The 18,535-nt window shown below is 45.7% G+C and overlaps 1 protein-coding gene across 5 annotated transcripts in view; it reads left to right on the forward strand.

Annotated features, from left to right (window-relative positions):
- Positions 1 to 1,519: 1,519 nt before the first annotated feature.
- Positions 1,520 to 18,535, forward strand: part of ZFYVE26 (zinc finger FYVE-type containing 26) — a 1,794,472-nt gene continuing 1,777,456 nt past the window's right edge. For all 5 annotated transcript variants that reach the window (XM_077465059.1, XM_077465061.1, XM_077465063.1 and 2 more), the window contains exon 1: positions 1,520 to 1,793. In XM_077465059.1, the coding sequence (XP_077321185.1) occupies positions 1,606 to 1,793 (188 nt within the window). In that variant the 5' untranslated portion in view covers positions 1,520 to 1,605. The remainder of the gene's footprint in view (positions 1,794 to 18,535) is intronic.

The following is an 18,535-nucleotide window of genomic DNA, read 5'->3' on the forward strand; positions in this document are numbered from 1 at the left end:
TATGGGATTAGAGTACAAATGAAGTGTAAATCGATAGAGGGGGGCGTGAATAGAGAGAGTAGGGGTGGAGACTACGGTGGTTGGTAAACGAGTGAAGGAAGAGACGATGTGGATGGGGATGAGACGAGCAGACAGACGGGGGCAAACGAACAGAAAAGGGGAAGCAATAGTTTGAGACATATGGGCAGGAATGATGAGGGGAATATGTGTATATGTAGGCATGTTATTAATAAAACATATGAATAAATTATAAAATATATATGATAAAATGTGTAATATGGAAAAATAAAAGAATAATAAAGTATATGAGAAAATGAAAGTAGAAATAAAGATGAAAATGCGGAGTAAAAAAAGAGAGGGGGGGGCCGGGGGGGGGGCACGAGATAATATACGGGCTATGGGAAAACGAAGTGATACTACATACTGACTGCTGGAGCAGGTAGTATATAAGGGGGAGAGAGATAGGGGAAAGAAAAAGGGCAGATGATAGTGGGGAAGTGGTTGAAAATAGCTTATAGGGAAGCAGCATAAATACATTAAGGTACGTAAGCGGAAAAGGGGGGAATAATAAAAATAGAAGAAAAAGTAGGAAAATAAAGGAAAATATATAGAAGAAATGAGAGTAAAAATACTAGGGAGAAAAATACACGGGGAAAAAAATAGTAGGGGGAAAAAAATGAAAATAATAAAAAAAAATAAAAAAAAATGGGGGAACGAATAAGGTAAAAATAATAACGTATATATGTAGATAAAATTATGTATGAAAAGGATATGAGAGGAAGTATAAATTGTGTCGCCCCTGGCATGCTTGTGGCTGTCAGAATCTTGCTATGCCTCATGGGATTTGTAGTTCTGCAACAGCTGGAGGTCCGCTAATTGCATATCCCTGGTATAGGCTATATAAGCTATTGTAAAGTGAGCAGCCAAAGTAGACCGTTAACTGTCACGCGACTATGGGTTCCTCTTTATCACATGACCGTGTTAGTCATATGAGGCTTTCCGGTGTTCTGTCAGATTAGGTGACCCGTCCGAATGTGTAACGGAAGTTTTATCATCGCCATCTTGCTACACCCCGCACCGGCCACAGTAAGGATACAGAAGTGGGTGTAGTGTCACAGTTTCAAGGGGACATATTGTTACACCCACTGGAGTTTTGCATTTTACACTTATTTATAACAGTAAACTAAGATTATATAGTGAAATACAGTACTCAGAGCTGCGTCTGAATGTTTAGATATTGAATTTTAAAAGCAGCCAACTACTGTTCCTTAGCAAACCTTTGAGGTGAGCAGATTTGCCGCTACCTTTAAAATTCTGATTTGTAAGTACTGTATTTCACTATATAACCTCAGTTTACTGTTATAAATACGTGTAAAATGCAAAACTCCGTTGGGTGTATCAATATGTCCGCTTGTACCCTTCTCACTGTAAACACTAGTACTGTGGACGGGTGCGGGGTATAGCAAGATGGCGACGACGAACCGTCATTTCCGTTACACATTTTGACAGGTCGCCCAATCTGACGGAACACCGGCACCTTGTATTAAGGAAGAGCTCGATGCTGATCTGAGCAGTTGGTATCGGTGTAACGTCGTTGTTGGAGGTATGGCGCACTGGTTCGGAGAGGAAGAAGTAGCTTCTATGAAGTCTATGTGCAAGATCCTCTACCTGTGCCTTCGAAGGGGACACTGGGAGCTTGCGAGGGCCTGCCTGCCTACTTTACATAGGAGTCTTAAAACGGGCGAAATAGATGTCGTAGTAAGAAGCATTGTTACAGCTCCGCAGTTGCTACAGTGAGTATGGAGGACAGATACTGGCACTGCCTCATTGCATAAGGCTTGGCACTGATGACCATAGTGTGTATGCAAAAGCAGAAAAAGTGTTTAAATTGAACCTTGCTTTGCCCCACCCACTTTTACTTTTTTACACTCCCAAAATCACCCATTTTAATCTAAATTAGGGAATTTTTCCCACTCTTATGGCATTCCTGTCTAGTTGCCAACTGTCTTATTTCAAGTGAATGTCCCTCACTTGGAAGTTCTGTCCCACTTTCTTCCTTATTTGTCCGACATATGTAGTTGTGTATATAACATGCACTGTTTAGCTTTCAAAAAGTGTTTCAAAGTGCTAAATATTTCTTCGAAATTCGAAATTACTGTGTGTGTGTGTTTGTGTTTTTTTTTTTTTTTTTTTTTTGCCATTATTAAAGTAGTGTTTTTAAGAAAAAATGCCTACATGCTTTTGATAATTGGTGTCCTGCATTGCAATCTCAAAGTTGGGAGGTATGTTCAGTTGCCCACAGCCTCCTGGAATGCTAACCTCATGCATCCCAGGAGGCCTTAGGGCACACTACAATGCATGGGACCGCAGCCCTTTTCCTGCTTCTTGCAGCAGGCCTGCAGATGATGTCCCATTTCATTAGTAATGTTGAGTTGAACATGCCTGTGTCTAGGCAGGTTTGTCACACATTACTAAACTTCAGGGACTTAATCTTAATCTCATTGATGCCAATGGGAGCAAATTATCCCAAAAAAAAAACAAAAACAAACAAACCATAATGGTGTTTTAAAAAAAAAAAAAAAAAAAAACAATGAATAGTTAGTGATTTGTCAGATGGCATAGGGAGCTGGGTTTTGTTCTGGGGAATAAGGACCAAAGCAACAAACATGTAACATACAGAAAACTGACATTGACATTTATCATGGGGGGGGGGGGGGCGGGGGGGGTGCCTTTTGAAAACTAGAGGGTTTTTCTTCTGTTTGTAACCCAAACAGCTCTCATCTATGTCCATCCTGCATAAGGGCCTGGTACAGATAGTAATGGGAAACTTGCTTGCACATACAAGAAAAGTGTGGTTTCCCTAAAAATACATACTAGAACCTTAACCACCTCCAATACAGTGCACTTACACCCCCTTCCTGCCCCGACGAATTTTCAGCACTCTTAACCAGTTCCCGACCAGCGCACGCCGATGTACGTCGGCAGAATGGCATGGGCAGGCACATTGGCATACAGGTATGTCCAATCTTTAATGCCGCCCTGCCATCTCGAGTACTGGTTGGGACCCCCGTGAGTCTGGTCACTGGTCCTGCAGACTTAATTGCCATGAGCATACCCGCGATCGCATCATGGGGTGGCTGAACGGAGAGATGCTGTTGTAAACAGCATCTCCCCGTTCTGCCCAGCAACAAGTGACGCTGATCTCTGCTCCATGTGATTGGAGCAGAGATCAGTGTTCACTAAATGGAAGCCCAGCCCCCAACAGTTAGTAACATACCCCTAGGAACACCTAACCCCTACACTGCCACCCACTGGTTAACCCCTTCACTGCCAGTGTCATTTACACAGGAATCACTGCATTTATATCGCAGTGATTGCTGTATAAATGACAATGGTCCCAAAAATGTGTCAAAAATGTCCGATGTGTCTGCCATCCATGTGCAGCGCATTCCTGCTCACGCACATGCGCTATGCAAAGTGGGGCGGTACCACCTGTGACTAAATCACTGCCGATCATGTGGTAAACAGCCGTGCCCAATGGCTGTTCACCCCCCTCAGTGGCGAGTGGTGTCTCTGTAGCACAGCACCACCAAATGAACAGGGTGCATGCTCACGATCGCTGTTTAAACGGGAGGCTGTCATATGACTCCCTCCCAGAATGGGAGCCGTGCCGCTTGACCATCATATGAATGAAATACTTGTATAGCGCACAATGCAAACTGAATTGCCTCTAGGCTGGAGGAAAGAGGTTAAAGTGATTCTAAAGGAAATAGGATTGTGATTCTTTTCTTTTTGTAAAAAAGCAATGTCATACATACTTGCCTCCTATTCTCTTTGTGTCCCAGGCCAGTGGTCCTAGTTCTAGTTCAAGGTTTTTTTTTTTTTTTTATTTTTTTTTTTTGGTGGGGGCGGGAGGGTTAGTTGAGCAGGTTCACTACTGAGCCATGCTTGGTGTCGTCTTTCATGTACAAGAACATGTTTTTTGATTGCTGGGCCCCCGGGTAGCACTCGTAACACCCTAAATTTGTATTGTGCCACGTCCTAGTTATTTCAGTAGAAATATATGGAGAAAAACGTGGACTTTTCAGGCACATAAACAAAAAAATCCTTCTGCATTTATAATCCCTTTAAGGCTTAACTAGCCCAGAGTTCACTGGAAGAGGGGGGGGGGGGAATGGATGCCAGACCTGCTAAACACTAGCATCCTTTAAAATACAAGCAAAGTGTCTTGCAGACCATTTATGCCACCAAACAAATTCCTGTCATGCTTAAAGAGCTATCCGTAAAGGAAAGGATGTACAGGGGGTTTCAGAGATTTGGATCTTCCAGAATTACAGCAGAGCAGATTTTTCTCTAGTGAGTAGTACTATACAATGTAGTCTGAATCCTCCTTGTCAGCTGATATGAATGGGATAGATTTCTCTAATGGAGTTTGCTTGACAGGGCTGGCAGTGGCACTCTGTCATATGTATTTTTTTTTTTTTTTTTTTTTTATGTTTTCATTTTATTGTGGCTTTTAACTTATTATTCAAATACTATGGAGACTTCATCTGTCTCATGCAGAGCTGTATTTACTGCAGCTACATCTGGATGGTGTGAGTTGCTGAACAGCCTTTCCCACAACAGATGGTGGATATACACTGAGTGCGTGTTTGCTGCTGTAATGGCAGCTATCTTTTCTCTTGACTGTCCATTTCACAGGGGAACGGTGGATAATTCTGGAGCACTGTACTGGATCACCTCTTCATATCTACTCCTCTTTATTTTATTTATTTTTATTTTTTGTTTGTTAGTTTTCACCAATAATATAATATTGCTGATCCTATCATGGGACTGTGCATTTCAAATTGTTTGTATTTTGAATTTTTAATTCTCCTGTAAGCCAGTGTCAGGATTGGCAGAGAGGGGTTGCGTACACTGAGTGGTTGGTAAGGTAGATGAGTCTGGCGTCAGCAGTCATGATAGACTCAAGAGGAGATGGCCTGTGAGAAGGGAGTTGCAATAGTCAAGGCGAGACATAATAGAGTGAATGAATGAGTAGCTTGGTGGTTTCATTCAATAAACAAGGGCACGTTTTGGAGATGATATGGAGGTGAAGTCTACAAACTTTTGACAATGATTGCATTTGAGGCTGAGAGGATCACAGTCTATGGGGTTGAAGAAATTAAAGATTGTGTGCGTTTGTTTTTCTCATCACTGCTAAATTGGAACTTTGGTAACTTTATACACTTCTTTTTCTTTTTTTGGATGATTACCTATTTTATTTTTCTAATGGTGCACTGTATTTTTTACTGTGCAATATTTTGTATTTAAATCTCTGGTGTGAATGACTGAGGTTTCACAACATTATTTTCTTAATTGTTCATCACGGGACACAGGGCCATAGTAATTACTATGTGGTTTATGGGCCACCTAAAGGTGTTGGACACTGGCCCACCCTAAGACAGTAAGTTCACTGCCTATATAACCCCTCCCACTACTAGGAGTACCTCCCTAGTTTTATATTTTTGCCAGTATCTAAGGTGTTGGTCACAAGTAAAGATGTGCTGTGTTGATCTCCACTGGAGCAATCCTTGCTGGGGCCAGCTATGCAGCCAGATCCATTTAAAGTGTCTTTCTCTTTCCTTCATTGACGGACACAGGTCCATTAATCTTGACCGTAGGGTTATTGGGCCACCTTCAGGAGAGGACTAGGCAGAACATCTGAAAAACAACTGTACAGTTCTGCCCAGTCGCCGGTCCCTCTGTTGCTAACCCTTCAGCCTGCTTCCTGCCTAGTGAAGGAGAAAAACCGAGGCTCTCTGCCGGGACCATCGGTCCTGGGGATTTTTTTCAGAATTTCTGCCTTTTGTGCAATATTTTTTAAGATCCTGTGTTCTTTGATCAACAGCCGCCTGGGTGACAGGCTGGATAATACAGATCCTTGTAGTCTCCCCAGCCTGGGCATCGAGTGTATGCAGGCCCTAGCAACGCACTGGGTCGGCCACGACTTGCTCCTCAGGCTCAAGGGGCGGCTGGTGAGTGCAATGCTCCGGTGCACACAAATGACCGGACTACGGATGTCTTTGTCACAGTGTGCCGTGGCCCACAGCCACCCAGTACTGCTCGGGTGTGGGCCTGTGATGGGATGCTTCCAGCTCGTCTGGATGGTAAGTACAGCTCTCCCTGTCTTGGCAGGACAGAGCAGCTGGGCATTCCCTGGGATGTCGATTAGGGGGTCCCTTTTCTACCTTTCTTCTCTCCCTATTTCCACCCCCCCCCGTGGGGGATGCTGCATGACTGGGCTGTAGTGGGGTGTGTGTATCTGGGCCAGGGTTCCTCTGGGGGGCTCTGATCCTTGATTAGGGGCTGTGCTGGCTCTCTGTGTCCCTATGCTGTCATCTGTCTTTCTGCTGGTGTTTGTGGGCTCTGCATGTGCTGCAGTCATAGCGCTGACCGCTGTCATTGTGTGTGTGTGTGTGTGTGTGTGTGTGTGTGTGTGTGTGTGTGTGTGTGGGTTTTTTTTTTTTTTTTTTTTTTTCTTTGTCCTGGACACAGCCATCAGTAATACCCCAGCGCAGCCCTTGGTTGGGGTGGTGAGTCCTGTGGTGGGGGCCCCTCAGTCTGCAGCAGCTAGGAGGGTGGGGATTGAGCACCTTGTCCTAAGTTCCAAAGGGTGGGTCAGCATGGCATCAGAAACTGATGTTTCTTCCCCAGACCTCCCTGCAATTGCAACCGTCTCGTCTGCAAACAGTGCAGTGCCTTTGAACGCATTGCCGGCGGTCCTTAAAATGTTCGTGTCAGATGACGCTGACCAGGACTGATCGGTCAGTGAGGATGATTCCGTGTCCGTGCAGGAAAAAGCACTAGTTGGATCACTTATCACTGCTGTGCGTGATACCCTGAAAATACAGGATGCGGCAGAATTCCTTTTGGGTCCCGTAAGCCAGGCCGTACACTTAGGGCCGGTTCACACAGCGGGCGATGCGAGGCGACACGACTCGCCTCGCTCCCGCAAGTCGCCCCCGTTCTGTACAATGGAACCGCTCTGAGAGGAGCGACTCGAGTCGCTCCGACTCAGAAAAAAGGTTCCTGTACTACTTCTGGGCGACTTCGGGGGCGACTTGCATTGACTTCTATACAGAAGTCATCTGCAAGTCGCCGCTGAGGTCGCGGCGAGGCAAGTCGGAGACGCCTCGCCGTGCCTGCAGTGTGAACCGGCCCTTAAGGTGTTTCCGTATCTGACTTGCTTTGATAAGTTCATATACAAAGAATTGGTAACCCGTAACATGTTGCTCCCACAGTCCAGGAAGGGTAAGGAGCCACACCACAGGCAAGGGGCCCTCCTTTTCCGCTCCAAAGAGGCTTTTTCGTCCACCCGGGACCTCAGGTAAGTGCTTCCAGTCTGACAGGGTGACTGAGGGAAAGAAGCGTCCCTGGCCTCATAAGCCCAACAAGCTTGCGAGCAAAAGTGCTACCGCTTGAAGGTTTGCCCCCACCCGACATACAGGTGGGGGGTCTCCTAAAAGAGTTTGTAGGTCTTGGCTGTCTGACCAATGGGTCTGCAAACTGATTTCATCGGGCTACAACATAGTTCATCTCTTGGCCACCAAACAGATTCTTTCCCTCCAGCATACCCTTACTACCGGCTCACCGGGAGGCCCTGTTTGGGGCAGTAAAGAACCTGCTCAGCCGCGGGGTGATAGTGCCTGTTCCAGAAACTGAGAAGTTTCAGGGATTCTATTCCAATCTGTTTGTTGTCCCCAAAAAGAAGGGGTATGTCCAATCCTGGACCAGAAAGCCCTCAATTTCTTTGTGAAAGTACAGAAGTTCAGAATGTAATCAGTTCGCTCTGTAGTTGCTGCACTCCATCAGGGGGACTCCCTGGTGTCTGGATATGCAGGATGCGCACCTGCACATACCCATATGCTTTGGGCATCAGATTTGTGCGTGTGTGTGTGTGTGTGTGTGTGTGTGTGTTGTGTGTGTGTGTTTTTTTTTTTTTTTTTTTTTTTTTTTCCATGAGGGGATGAACACTACCAGTTTGTGGCTCTCCCCTTTGGCCTGGCTTCAGCACCCCCTGAGTCTTTACCAAGGTATTGGCTCCAATTCTGTCCTTGTTGCTGCAATGTAGGATCACAATCGTAGGTTATCTTGACGATCTCCTCCTGAGAGCATCTTTGTCAGGGAAATAGCCGCAGTTTTGTGAGACACGTTCGTGTTAACGCGCGTCGGCGCCTACACAAGCGCAAAGTAGTTTTTAGACGTACGACCGACGCGACGTCTAACCGGGCGGGCTTACGCGGTGATGCCACGAATACGCAACGTACTAGACGTAGGCGTACGATCGCTCCGACGCGCCCGCGGCGTGACCCGTCCAGTTCACCTATTTAAACGTTCGCCTGACACTCCTGCATTGCTGGATTATCGTCAGCTCTCCTGAGAACCTGTACCTGTGCTTCCTGTTACCTGATCTTCTGTGCACCGACCCGGCTTGTCTGACCCGCTCCTGTTGTCTTCCTGGCTCCGACTCTTGGCTTGTACCTGACGTTCCAGATCTGCTTCCTGAACCCGACCTCGGCCTGTCTTGACCACTCTCTGGACTTCCGCTGCCTATTCTCGGATCTCCTAAGCACGGTTGCCCATCCAGGCTTGTCCATCTGCTACCTGGTCTCTACTATTGCTACCCGGCAACCCGTGCCACTGTGGGCACTACATCCCTGTGCCAACTTCAGGGTTGTGCTGCGCTCGGCCGCAAGGGGAGCCCTCTCAGCATTTCGGCCTCATCCTAGACTCTGACAATCTTCCACCTTTTAGAATTAGAGGAGGATGTGGTGATCACCATGCAGACCCTGCAGGAATTTGGGTGGCTGTTGAACCTAAGAAAGTCGGTGATTGTACTGTCTCAGCATTTGGAGTAACTAGACTTCCTGCTGGATTCCATGGAAGCGAGAGTTTCTCCCTTCAGACAAGCTGCAGACTCTTAGAGCTGTGGTAAAACTGCTGATGAACCACAGGTGGGGCTCATGGTGGCTTTCTTCGAGGCAGTAGCGTATGCCCAGTTTAATATCCGAGTCCTGCAGAAGGAGATCTTGACGACATGGGACAAATCTCTGTTATCCCTGGATCAGCAGTTTTGGGTGAGCCAGTCAATGAGGGACTCCCTACTCTGGTGGCTGAAATCCCCGACACTTCGGTCTGGGAAGTCGTTCCTACTGCTACATTGGACAGTGATCACAACAGATGCCAGCCTAACCGGCTGGGGTGGAGTAATGGGAGTTCAGTTGACCCAGGGCCTCTGGTCAGAGGAGGAATCTAAGTTTCCGATCAATGTGCTCGAGCTGCAAGCGATCAGGCTATGCCTCTCCACATGTTTGATGAGACTACGAGGGCTCCGATCAGGATCCAGTCAGACAATGCCATGGCGGTGGCATATGTCAGTCGTTAAGGAAGAACCAGAAGCTCGGCCGCCGCACGGGAGGTCCCTCACATCCTTCATCGGGGCTCCGTGGGATCAGTACCAGCTGATCTATGCTTTTCCTCCACTGAAACTGTTACCATGTCTGCTCCACAGAGTGGAGGCTGTGGAGATTCCAGTAATTCTGATTAGCCCCATCTTCCCTGGTATACAGACCTAGTGTGCCTGGTGGCAGACGCCCCATGGCGACTGTTATGAGAGGACCTGCTGTCTCAAGGTCTGATTCTCCATCCTTCTTTACCATCGCTGGTTTTAACGCTATTGAGAGCTAGGTGTTAAGGAACCGGGGTCTTTTGGACACGGTGATTCCAACTATGCTGTGAGCACAGAAATCTTTATTTTTAATTTTTTTTGGAAGATGTATCATCGTACCTGGAATGCCTACATCCCCATGTGTGACGAGAAAGGATGGCATCTGCGCTCCTTTTCTGTATCGAGGATCCTGCTGTTTGCACAGTAAGGAGTAGACCAGAAATTGACTTTAACCACCTCAATACAGTGCACTTACACCCCCTTCCTGACCAGACCAATTTTCAGCTTGAAGCGCTCGCACAGTTTGACAATTACTCAGTCATGCAACACTGTATCCACGTGAAACTTGCGTCCTTTTTTCCACACAAATAGAACTTTCTTTTAGTGGTATTTAATCACTAGTGGGTTTTATTTATAGCAAAAAAAAAAAAAAAAAAACTAAAAAAAAAAAAAATGTGAATTTTGTAGAGGGGGGGAAAAAAAAGCATTTTTCTTTGTTTGTCATAAAATTTTGCTAATTAGTCATTTTTCTTCATAAATTTTGGCCAAAATTTATACTGCTACATATCTTTGGTAAAAATAACCCACCTTAGTGTATGTTGTTTGGTCTTTGTGAAAGATAGTCTACAAACTATGGTGCCAATCCCTGAAAATGTATCACATCTGATCAGGCCTTCAGTATATCAGGTGTATCGCATTTCTTGAGACACTAACAAGTCAGGAAACTACAAATGACCCCTTTGTAGAAAGTAGACGTTCCAAGGTATTAAGTAGGTAGCATGGTGAGGGTTTTTTATTTCAGTTGTTTTTTGTAAAAAAAAAAAAATGGCATTATCAGGTTATTTCTCACACAGCATATGCATACAACAACTTACACCCCAAAATAGATTCTGCTACTCCTTCCTGAGTATGGTGATACCACATGTGTGAGACTTTTACACAGCATGGCCACATACAGAGCACCAACATTGATGTAGTACCTTCAGACGTTCTACGAGCAAAAATGACGCATCTCATTTCTCAACCACCTATTACACTTTTGAAGGCCCTGGAGTACCAGGACAATGGAATTGCCCATAAAATGACCTCATTTTGGAACGCTAACACCCCAACGTATAATCTGTGAGGCAGAATGAGTCTTCTGAACGGTTAATTTTTTTTCTTTAACAGAAGTTTTTGGAAAATGTGGGGGAAAAAAAAATAAACTTTTTTTTTTTTTTTTTTTTTTTTACACAAAAAGTCAATTTTATAAGATATTTCTAACACGCAGCATGTATATAGCAAAAATGACAGCCCAAAACACATTCTGCTACTCCTGAGTATGGCGATACCACGTGTGTAGGACTTTTACACAGCCTGGCCACATACAGAGGCCGAAATTTGAAGTAGTACCTTCAGGCGTTCTAGAAGCATAAATGACACATCTCGTTTCATTCCTACCTAACACACTTTTGAAGATCCTGGAGCACCAGGACAGTGAAATTGCTTTCCAAAATGGGGTAATTTTGTGGGTAAACACCTGAACGTATATTCTATGATGCGTGGGCTGTGACGGGTACTCGATTACTCTGATGGACTGCGAGTGACAGGTACTATGAGGGGTGGTGACAGGTCCACTTTATTGGGGGGGGGGGGGGGCAAGCAATCAGTGTGTGTGTTGGTGTACACTGTAAGTGGTAACGAGATGTTACTGCAATCTCCTCCTCACACACACAATCTGTGTGAGGAGGAGAACCCGGTAACATCTTGTTACCGTGCTTTGTTTACATTTAGTGATCGGCTGTGAAAGGATCACAGCCGATCACTTGGGTAAACAGTCAGCCAATGGCTGTTTACCAGCGTCGGTGACGGGCAGTGTTCCTGGGAACACGCTGCCACCGACGTGCACAGTGGGGGTGTGTCCATCTGTGATCACGTGGTTAACAGCCATGCCTCATGGCTGTTCACCCCCCACCCCCTCGGTGGCGAGCGATGTCTCCGTGACACGCCTCCACCGAAGGAACAGGGATGTGCGCGCACTTTCGCGCGCATTCCCTATTTAAACGGGAGGACGTCATATGATGGCCTCCCACCACAATAGATGCACTGCCTGGCCCTCATTTGGCGGTCAGCATCTAGTTAAAGAGGCGTCTCCCCCCCCCCCCCCCCCCAAAAAAAAAAAAGTCAGCAGTTACAAATACTGCAGCTGCTGACTTTTAATAATTACATTATTTTTTGTGGGTGGTTTCCCACATGGCATTGTGGATAAAGTTTTTTTATGCTGTTTTTCACCCCTCGTTTTGGCACTGCTTGGGGACGTCCCGATGGCCTAACAAGGGAGCTGTCAGTTGGTTAACATATACTCGCTGTAAAATCCTCTTCTCTGTAGCTCAACGACTGACAGAGCACCCTCCCCTCTTATTTTTTACTTTTATTTTTTACTTTTATACTGAAGCTGCAGGAGGCAGGCTGGGGGACCACCCCTTGGGCGGAACTAGAAAGTTCCAGTTTTAACATTAATATGTTCTGCCTAGTCCTCTCCTGAAGGAGGCGTAACAACCCGATGATCTAGGAAAGTTGTGTCAGTCGGTGAACTACAGAGAAAATTATTTTACTTTGAGTACAAAAAAATCCTATTTTCATTTAAACAAGCTCCTTCTCCAGTACCAGGAGCATCTGCATCCAAGCAGTCAACGGCCTCCGCCGTCAAGTTCAAGAAGGAAACCAACACCTTTTGTGAGGGTGTGCCCCCGCTAGCTCAAGTGTGGGGGGGGGGGAGCGAGACTGCCTCCGTTTTCAAGGGTCTGGCAAGAAGAGTGTCGGAGCCTGCGGTCACGTTGCCCTCAATGCACTCAATCTCATCTGATCTCCAGAGGCTAAGCAGAGTCGGGCCTGGTCAGTACCTGGATGTTAGACTGCCTAGGAATGACCCTTGCCGTAGGCTGCAGATCGGTGACTTCCTCAATGGCTCGAGGGTACAAACTTGAGTTCTGAAAGTCCCCATCTCCTTGTTTTCTCAGATGGAGAGGAAAAGTTTTTCAGGCATTGGCCCATCTTTTGTCTCCAAAGATTGATCTTAGTGGTTTCCATGCAAGAGCAGGGATTGGGGTTTTCTTTAAACCTTTTCACGGTACCAAAACCAAATGAGTGTGTCAGACCCATTCTAGATCTAAACTGGTTTCTGAATATCTGCTCTTTCCACATGGAGTCAATCCGATCAGTTGTATCCATCCTGCAAGGAGGGGAGTTTATTTTTTTATTTTTTTTTCCCCCATCGATATCAAAGATGGGTACAACCTTGATTTCCTGCAAATGAGATTAGAAATGAAGCTGGCCTTGAGTACTATCAAGGGCCAGATCTTGGCCTTGTCACTGTTTTCAACGGCCTCTCTCTTCTCACTCTTTAGTGCGTAGCTTTGTTCAGAGGTTAACACAAATCGATCCCCCTATCAGGGCACCTCTAAATCTTTGGTCTTATTGGCTTTGCAGAGACAGCCTTTTGAACCTTTACGTGAAATTCCCTTGGTTCTTTTGACTAGAAAGATAGTCTTTCTAATTGCCATTTCTTCTGCTAGAAGAGTATCATGTCTAAGGATAAAGTGATGTTGCATCCTCATCCTGAATTCCTACCAAAGGTGGTGACAGGTTTTCACTTTAAACCAAGATATTGTTCTTCCTTCTTTCTTCCCAGAGCCTCGATCTAGGGAAGAAAAGCCACTACATTCCCTTCATGTAGTGAGAGCAGACAGATTGTATTTAAAGGCGACCGCTCAGGTTCGTATAACAGATGTTTTTTTTGTACTACCAGATGGTCCAAAAAAAAAAGAGGACAGGCAGCATCTAAATCCACTATTTCCAACTGGTTTTGTCAAGTCATTATTCAGGCTTATGGTTTAGAGGATGACATTGGGTTTATATTCATTCTAAATTACTGCCATAGGAGTTATGCCTCCTTCATGTATCTTTAGCTGTCAAATGTCTTCCGTCTGTTTGCTATGAGACCCAAAAAACTGCAGATTCTGTGTGGGTCTGTTGTCTGGAGCTTGGTGGGTGGAGTTGTGATGTTAGACTCCCGCCCACCTCTACACTCCTTGTCAATATGCATATTCTCCTGTGTATTTCTTACACTGAACTTCTGCGATTGCTAACATACAGGAAAGTAATCCCATGACTTCAGCATGCCAAATCATGCTGAGGTGGGGAACATCCCATTCTGGCAGAGAAGCAGAACGAAGGAGTTGGAGGGGATTCAAAAATATTGCTTATCTCTTAGGATAGTGCACAAGATATTTATATCACCTGCCAATTATAGCAGGGGGGGACGGTTTTCTGTCAAGATTTATCTCACTGAACAATAAGAGGATTGCTCAGAGATGGAATAACTGTGGCAAGACTGGGCTCAAATGATATGTCTTATACTCTACATCAGGGGTACTGAATTAAAATTCACGGGGGACCGGTCAGTAAAAATTTTCTTCCCGCAGAGGTCCGAATGTAATATTGGTCATGACTCAGGTCCTTCACATTACAGCCTCCCGTGCACGCCACAATTTTGTTTTCTGTTGCTCTTGTAAATACCTGAATTTTTCTACAAAACGTAGATTTCTGCACAAGTGTGGACAAGAAGGAAGTGTGAGATTGTGCTAGGGACTAAAATAGGAAAAAGGAGAATGGGTATGAGCTGCCTCTACTTAATACCTCCTCCCAAAAATGGTGGGGGGGGGGTGGAATAAGGGGGAGAGTAGATTTTGGCGCTATACCTAAAGGTCACATGTAATTGTGATAAGACCCCAGAAAAAACCCATATAATAGTGAATCCCTTTTTATAACATATACACAACCTTATGTGAAAGGGATAAACTTGGCGTGATAACATTGAAAATAAAAATTAAAAAGTGTAAATTGTGCGTATAGTACCATGTACCGACTTATTAATGGTTTAGTGACCGTTGTTGATTTTGTCAAAAGGTAAAAAAAAGTTATAAATAATTTCTATTGTGTATCAGTTTGCTAGTAGTGGCCTTAATTAAATATACCAGAACATAAAAAAAGGGTTAATAATTCCTATTGTAGCATATATCAATTCCCTAATGATTTGGTGACCGTGATTAAATCTGTCAAAAAATGTATAAAGTATGTATGTATGTATGTCTCTGTCTTATACAAAAAAATGTATAACCAAACTTATAATCCAGTGCAGATGCTTGAATAAACAAATATAAAAGTCCCACATAGAGGAAATGAAAAGTGCAGAAATCCTTAATTTTTATCAGTGGAGAAAAACTTCTCCCGGTGTGCTTCTCAGTGCTTAGTAATATGATTGCCCTCCCCAGAAATCTTACCCCAGTTGGGATGGATAAGCCTCCACAGTATGAGCCACTGTCCTGCTCTCTGGCGTTAGCTGGCGTTATCCTGGGAGATGCTTGTTCATCCAATGGTGTTGTGTCCTTAACCACTTAAGGACTGCCGTATTGCTAATGTACGTCAACACAATGGCACAGGCAGGCACAAGCACGTACATGTACGTGCCTGCCTTTCAGCGGGTGGGGGGTCCAATCGGACCCCCTCCCGCTGGATACGGCGGTCCGATTCGGTGCAGGGGCAATGCGTGATGAGGGGATGGCCGTTGGTTTCTGGCCATCCCCGCTCGATCGCTCCTGGCCAGTGACGAACTTCCTCCCCTGTGAAAATGTAAACACAGGAGGAGGAAGTGATGTCACACCCCTCGTGGCGGTCTTTTTGACCGGACAGCGCGGAGTGAAGACACACAAGTAAGTGCACCAACAGTCCACTGACACATAGGTACACATAGGCACACATTTCACCCCAGTCACCCCCCGATCACCCCCCCGCCCCCCCCCCCAGTCACAGTGTCACTAATGCAGTGTTCATTTATTTATTGATCACTACATTTAGTGTCAGTTGTGACTGTAAAAAGTGTCAGGGCATCTAGTGTTAGGCCCCTTTAGGTCCAGGGTAGCCCCCTACCCCCCCAAATAATGGTTTAACCCCTTGATTGCCCTCCCAGTTAACCCTTTCACCCCCTTTTACCAGTGTCACTAAGCGATCGTTTTTCTGATCGCTGCAATAGTGTCACTGGTCCCGCTAGGAAGCTATTTTTTATTTTTTTTTTTTAGGTTCAACGCCAGGTTTTTATAGCGTTAGGTACCCCGATATATAACCTAATAAAGGTTTTAACCCCTTGATTGCCCCTAGAGTTAACCCTTTCACCAGCGATCGCTGCATAAGTGTCACTGGTGACGCTGGTTAGCCAGTTAGTTATTTAGGTTCCCCGTCAGCTTTTTATAAAGCTTCAGGTACCCCATATAAATACCCAATAAAGGTTTTAACCCCTGATTGCCCTTAGTTAACCCTTTCACCAGTGATCACCGTATAAGTGTTATGGGTGACGCTGGTTAGGTAGTTCGCTTTTTATAGCATCAGGGCACCCGCCATTTATTACCTAATAAAGGTTTAACTCCCTGATCACCCGGCGGGTGATATAAATTTGGTTTTAGGGTCAGAAAAGGTCTGCGTCGCCCCAGGCAGTGCTAGGTTAGTGCCAGTACCGCTAACACCCATGTGCAAAGCATACACCTCCCTTAGTGGTATAGTATCCGAACAGATCAATATCTGATCAGATCTATACTAGCGTGCCCAGCAATTTAGGGTTCTAAAAAAACGCATTGTTAGCAGGATCAATCCAGATACCTGCTAGCACCTGCGTTTTGCCCCTCTGCTCAGCCCAGCCCAGCCCACCCAAGTGCAGTATCGCTCGATCACTGTAACTTACAAAACACAACACACATAACTGCAGCGTTCGCAGAGTCAGGCCTGATCCCTGCGATCGCTAACAGTTTTTTTTTTTGTAGCGTTTTATACAGTCTCTGACAGGCTAGGTGCTTTTTTTACCTGTGAGTCTCACTACTGTACCCCTAAATTTAGAGCCCAAAATGGCAAAGCAAAGGTACACTAGTGAAGAGGCCTACACGTTTCTGAGCATGACAGATAGTGAAGAGGAAGACACTGATCTGTCAGATTCAGGCTCAGAATACGAACCTGTAGAGGACAGCGCCTCCATGTCAGATAGCTCTGACGATGAAGAAGAGGTCCCTGCTAACGTCAGGCGTACCCGACCCCGATCTTCGGATGTTGTGCAGGAACCGCAAGTCCCTCGTATGGAGTATAGAGCCAGTACTAGTGCCGCTCATCCTTTTGGTGAACTGGCAAGCACCAACGGCCTAGTACACCCTGGACGTACATCCAGCACTGCAGTATCACGTGGTGATGTGGCGAGTCCCATAAGTGCAGTTCAAGCTGGCGAGGTGGCAAGCACAAGTAGTGTCCCGCTGCCACCAAGAAGACGAAGACAGGCCCGTCGTTCCCATAGTGCCCTTCCTGCAGAATTCGCCAATCCTGATTGGGTGCCCACCACTTCTGCAGCACCAGTACTAACCCCATTCACTGCCTAACCCGGTATTCAGGTGGATACAGATGATTTTACGCCACTCGATTTTTATTCTCTGTGTTTCACGGAAGATCTCTATAGATCTATTGTGGACCAAACCAATTTATATGCTGGTCAACACATCGCCGCTAATCCCCAGTTGCCGTCTCTTGCCAGAGATTGGAAACCAGTTACGGTTTCCGAATTTAAGACCTTTCTGGGCCTTTCCCTCAACATGGGTACACATAAATTCATGAGGATGCGGGCTTATTGGTCCACGCATCCGGCTGACCACATGCCCGTGTTCTCTAACTCCATGTCCAGGAAACGATACGAGCAGATCTTGCGGTTCTTGCACTACAGTGACAATGAACTTTGTCGTCCACGAGGAGACCCTGAATACGATCGGTTCTACAAAATTCGGCCCCTCCATAAACCACTTACACCAACGTTTTGCAGACTTGTTTACTCCCCAAAAAGTTGTATGTGTTGATGAGTCCCTGGTTAAGTTTACTGGTCGCTTGTCATTCAAACAGTACATTCCCAACAAGCGTACCAGATACGGGGTCAAGCTCTATAATTGCTGTGACGGGGCCACAGGCTATGCATGGAGCTTTATGGTTTATGAGGGTAAAGATAGTTACGTAGAGCCGGAGAACTGCCCTGATTACATAGGAAGCGCTGGCAAGATAGTGTGGAAATTGGTGTCACCCTTATTCGGAAAGGGGTACCACTTGTACGTGGACAACTATTACACCAGCGTGCCACTGTTTAGTCATTTATTTGATCATCAGATTGGAGCATGTGGCACCGTGCGACCTAATCGCCGGGGCTTTCCCCAGCGGCTTGTAGATTCCAGTCTTAGGCTGGGGGAGAGAGCCTGCTATCGGTGTATTAATTTGCTCGCTATGAAGTGGAGGGATAATAAGAATGTTTTCGTTCTTACCTCCCTTCATGCAGACACGACGGTCCAAATTTCTACGGCGACTGGTATTGTGGAGAAACCCTTCTGTGTCCACGAATATAACAAAAATATGGGAGGGGTGGACCTCAATGACCAGATGTTGGCGCCGTATCTAGCTTCCCGTAAGGCCAGACGCTGGTACAAAAAAGTGTCTGCTTACTTATTTCAATTGGCTTTGCTGAATGCTTTTGTGCTATACAAAACTTCAGGCGGGACATTAACCTTTCTTTTCTTCCAAAGAGAGGTTGTCACAGAGCTTCTGTATCCAGAGGGTTCTGCACTTCACCATTCCCAACCAAATGCAGTAAGCCGGCTGCATGAGAGGCATTATTCTTATATCCCCCCCGAGTACCCCTACCCAACGAGCCCCCCAAAAAAGATGTCGTGTCTGTAGCAAGCGTAGATTTAGGCGTGACACCCGTTCTTATTGTCCACG

Source organism: Lithobates pipiens, unplaced genomic scaffold (genome assembly GCF_037356315.1).
Source record: "Lithobates pipiens isolate NorthernLeopardFrog02 unplaced genomic scaffold, aLitPip1_a1.2 Scaffold_30, whole genome shotgun sequence".
Lineage (NCBI taxonomy): Eukaryota > Metazoa > Chordata > Amphibia > Anura > Ranidae > Lithobates > Lithobates pipiens.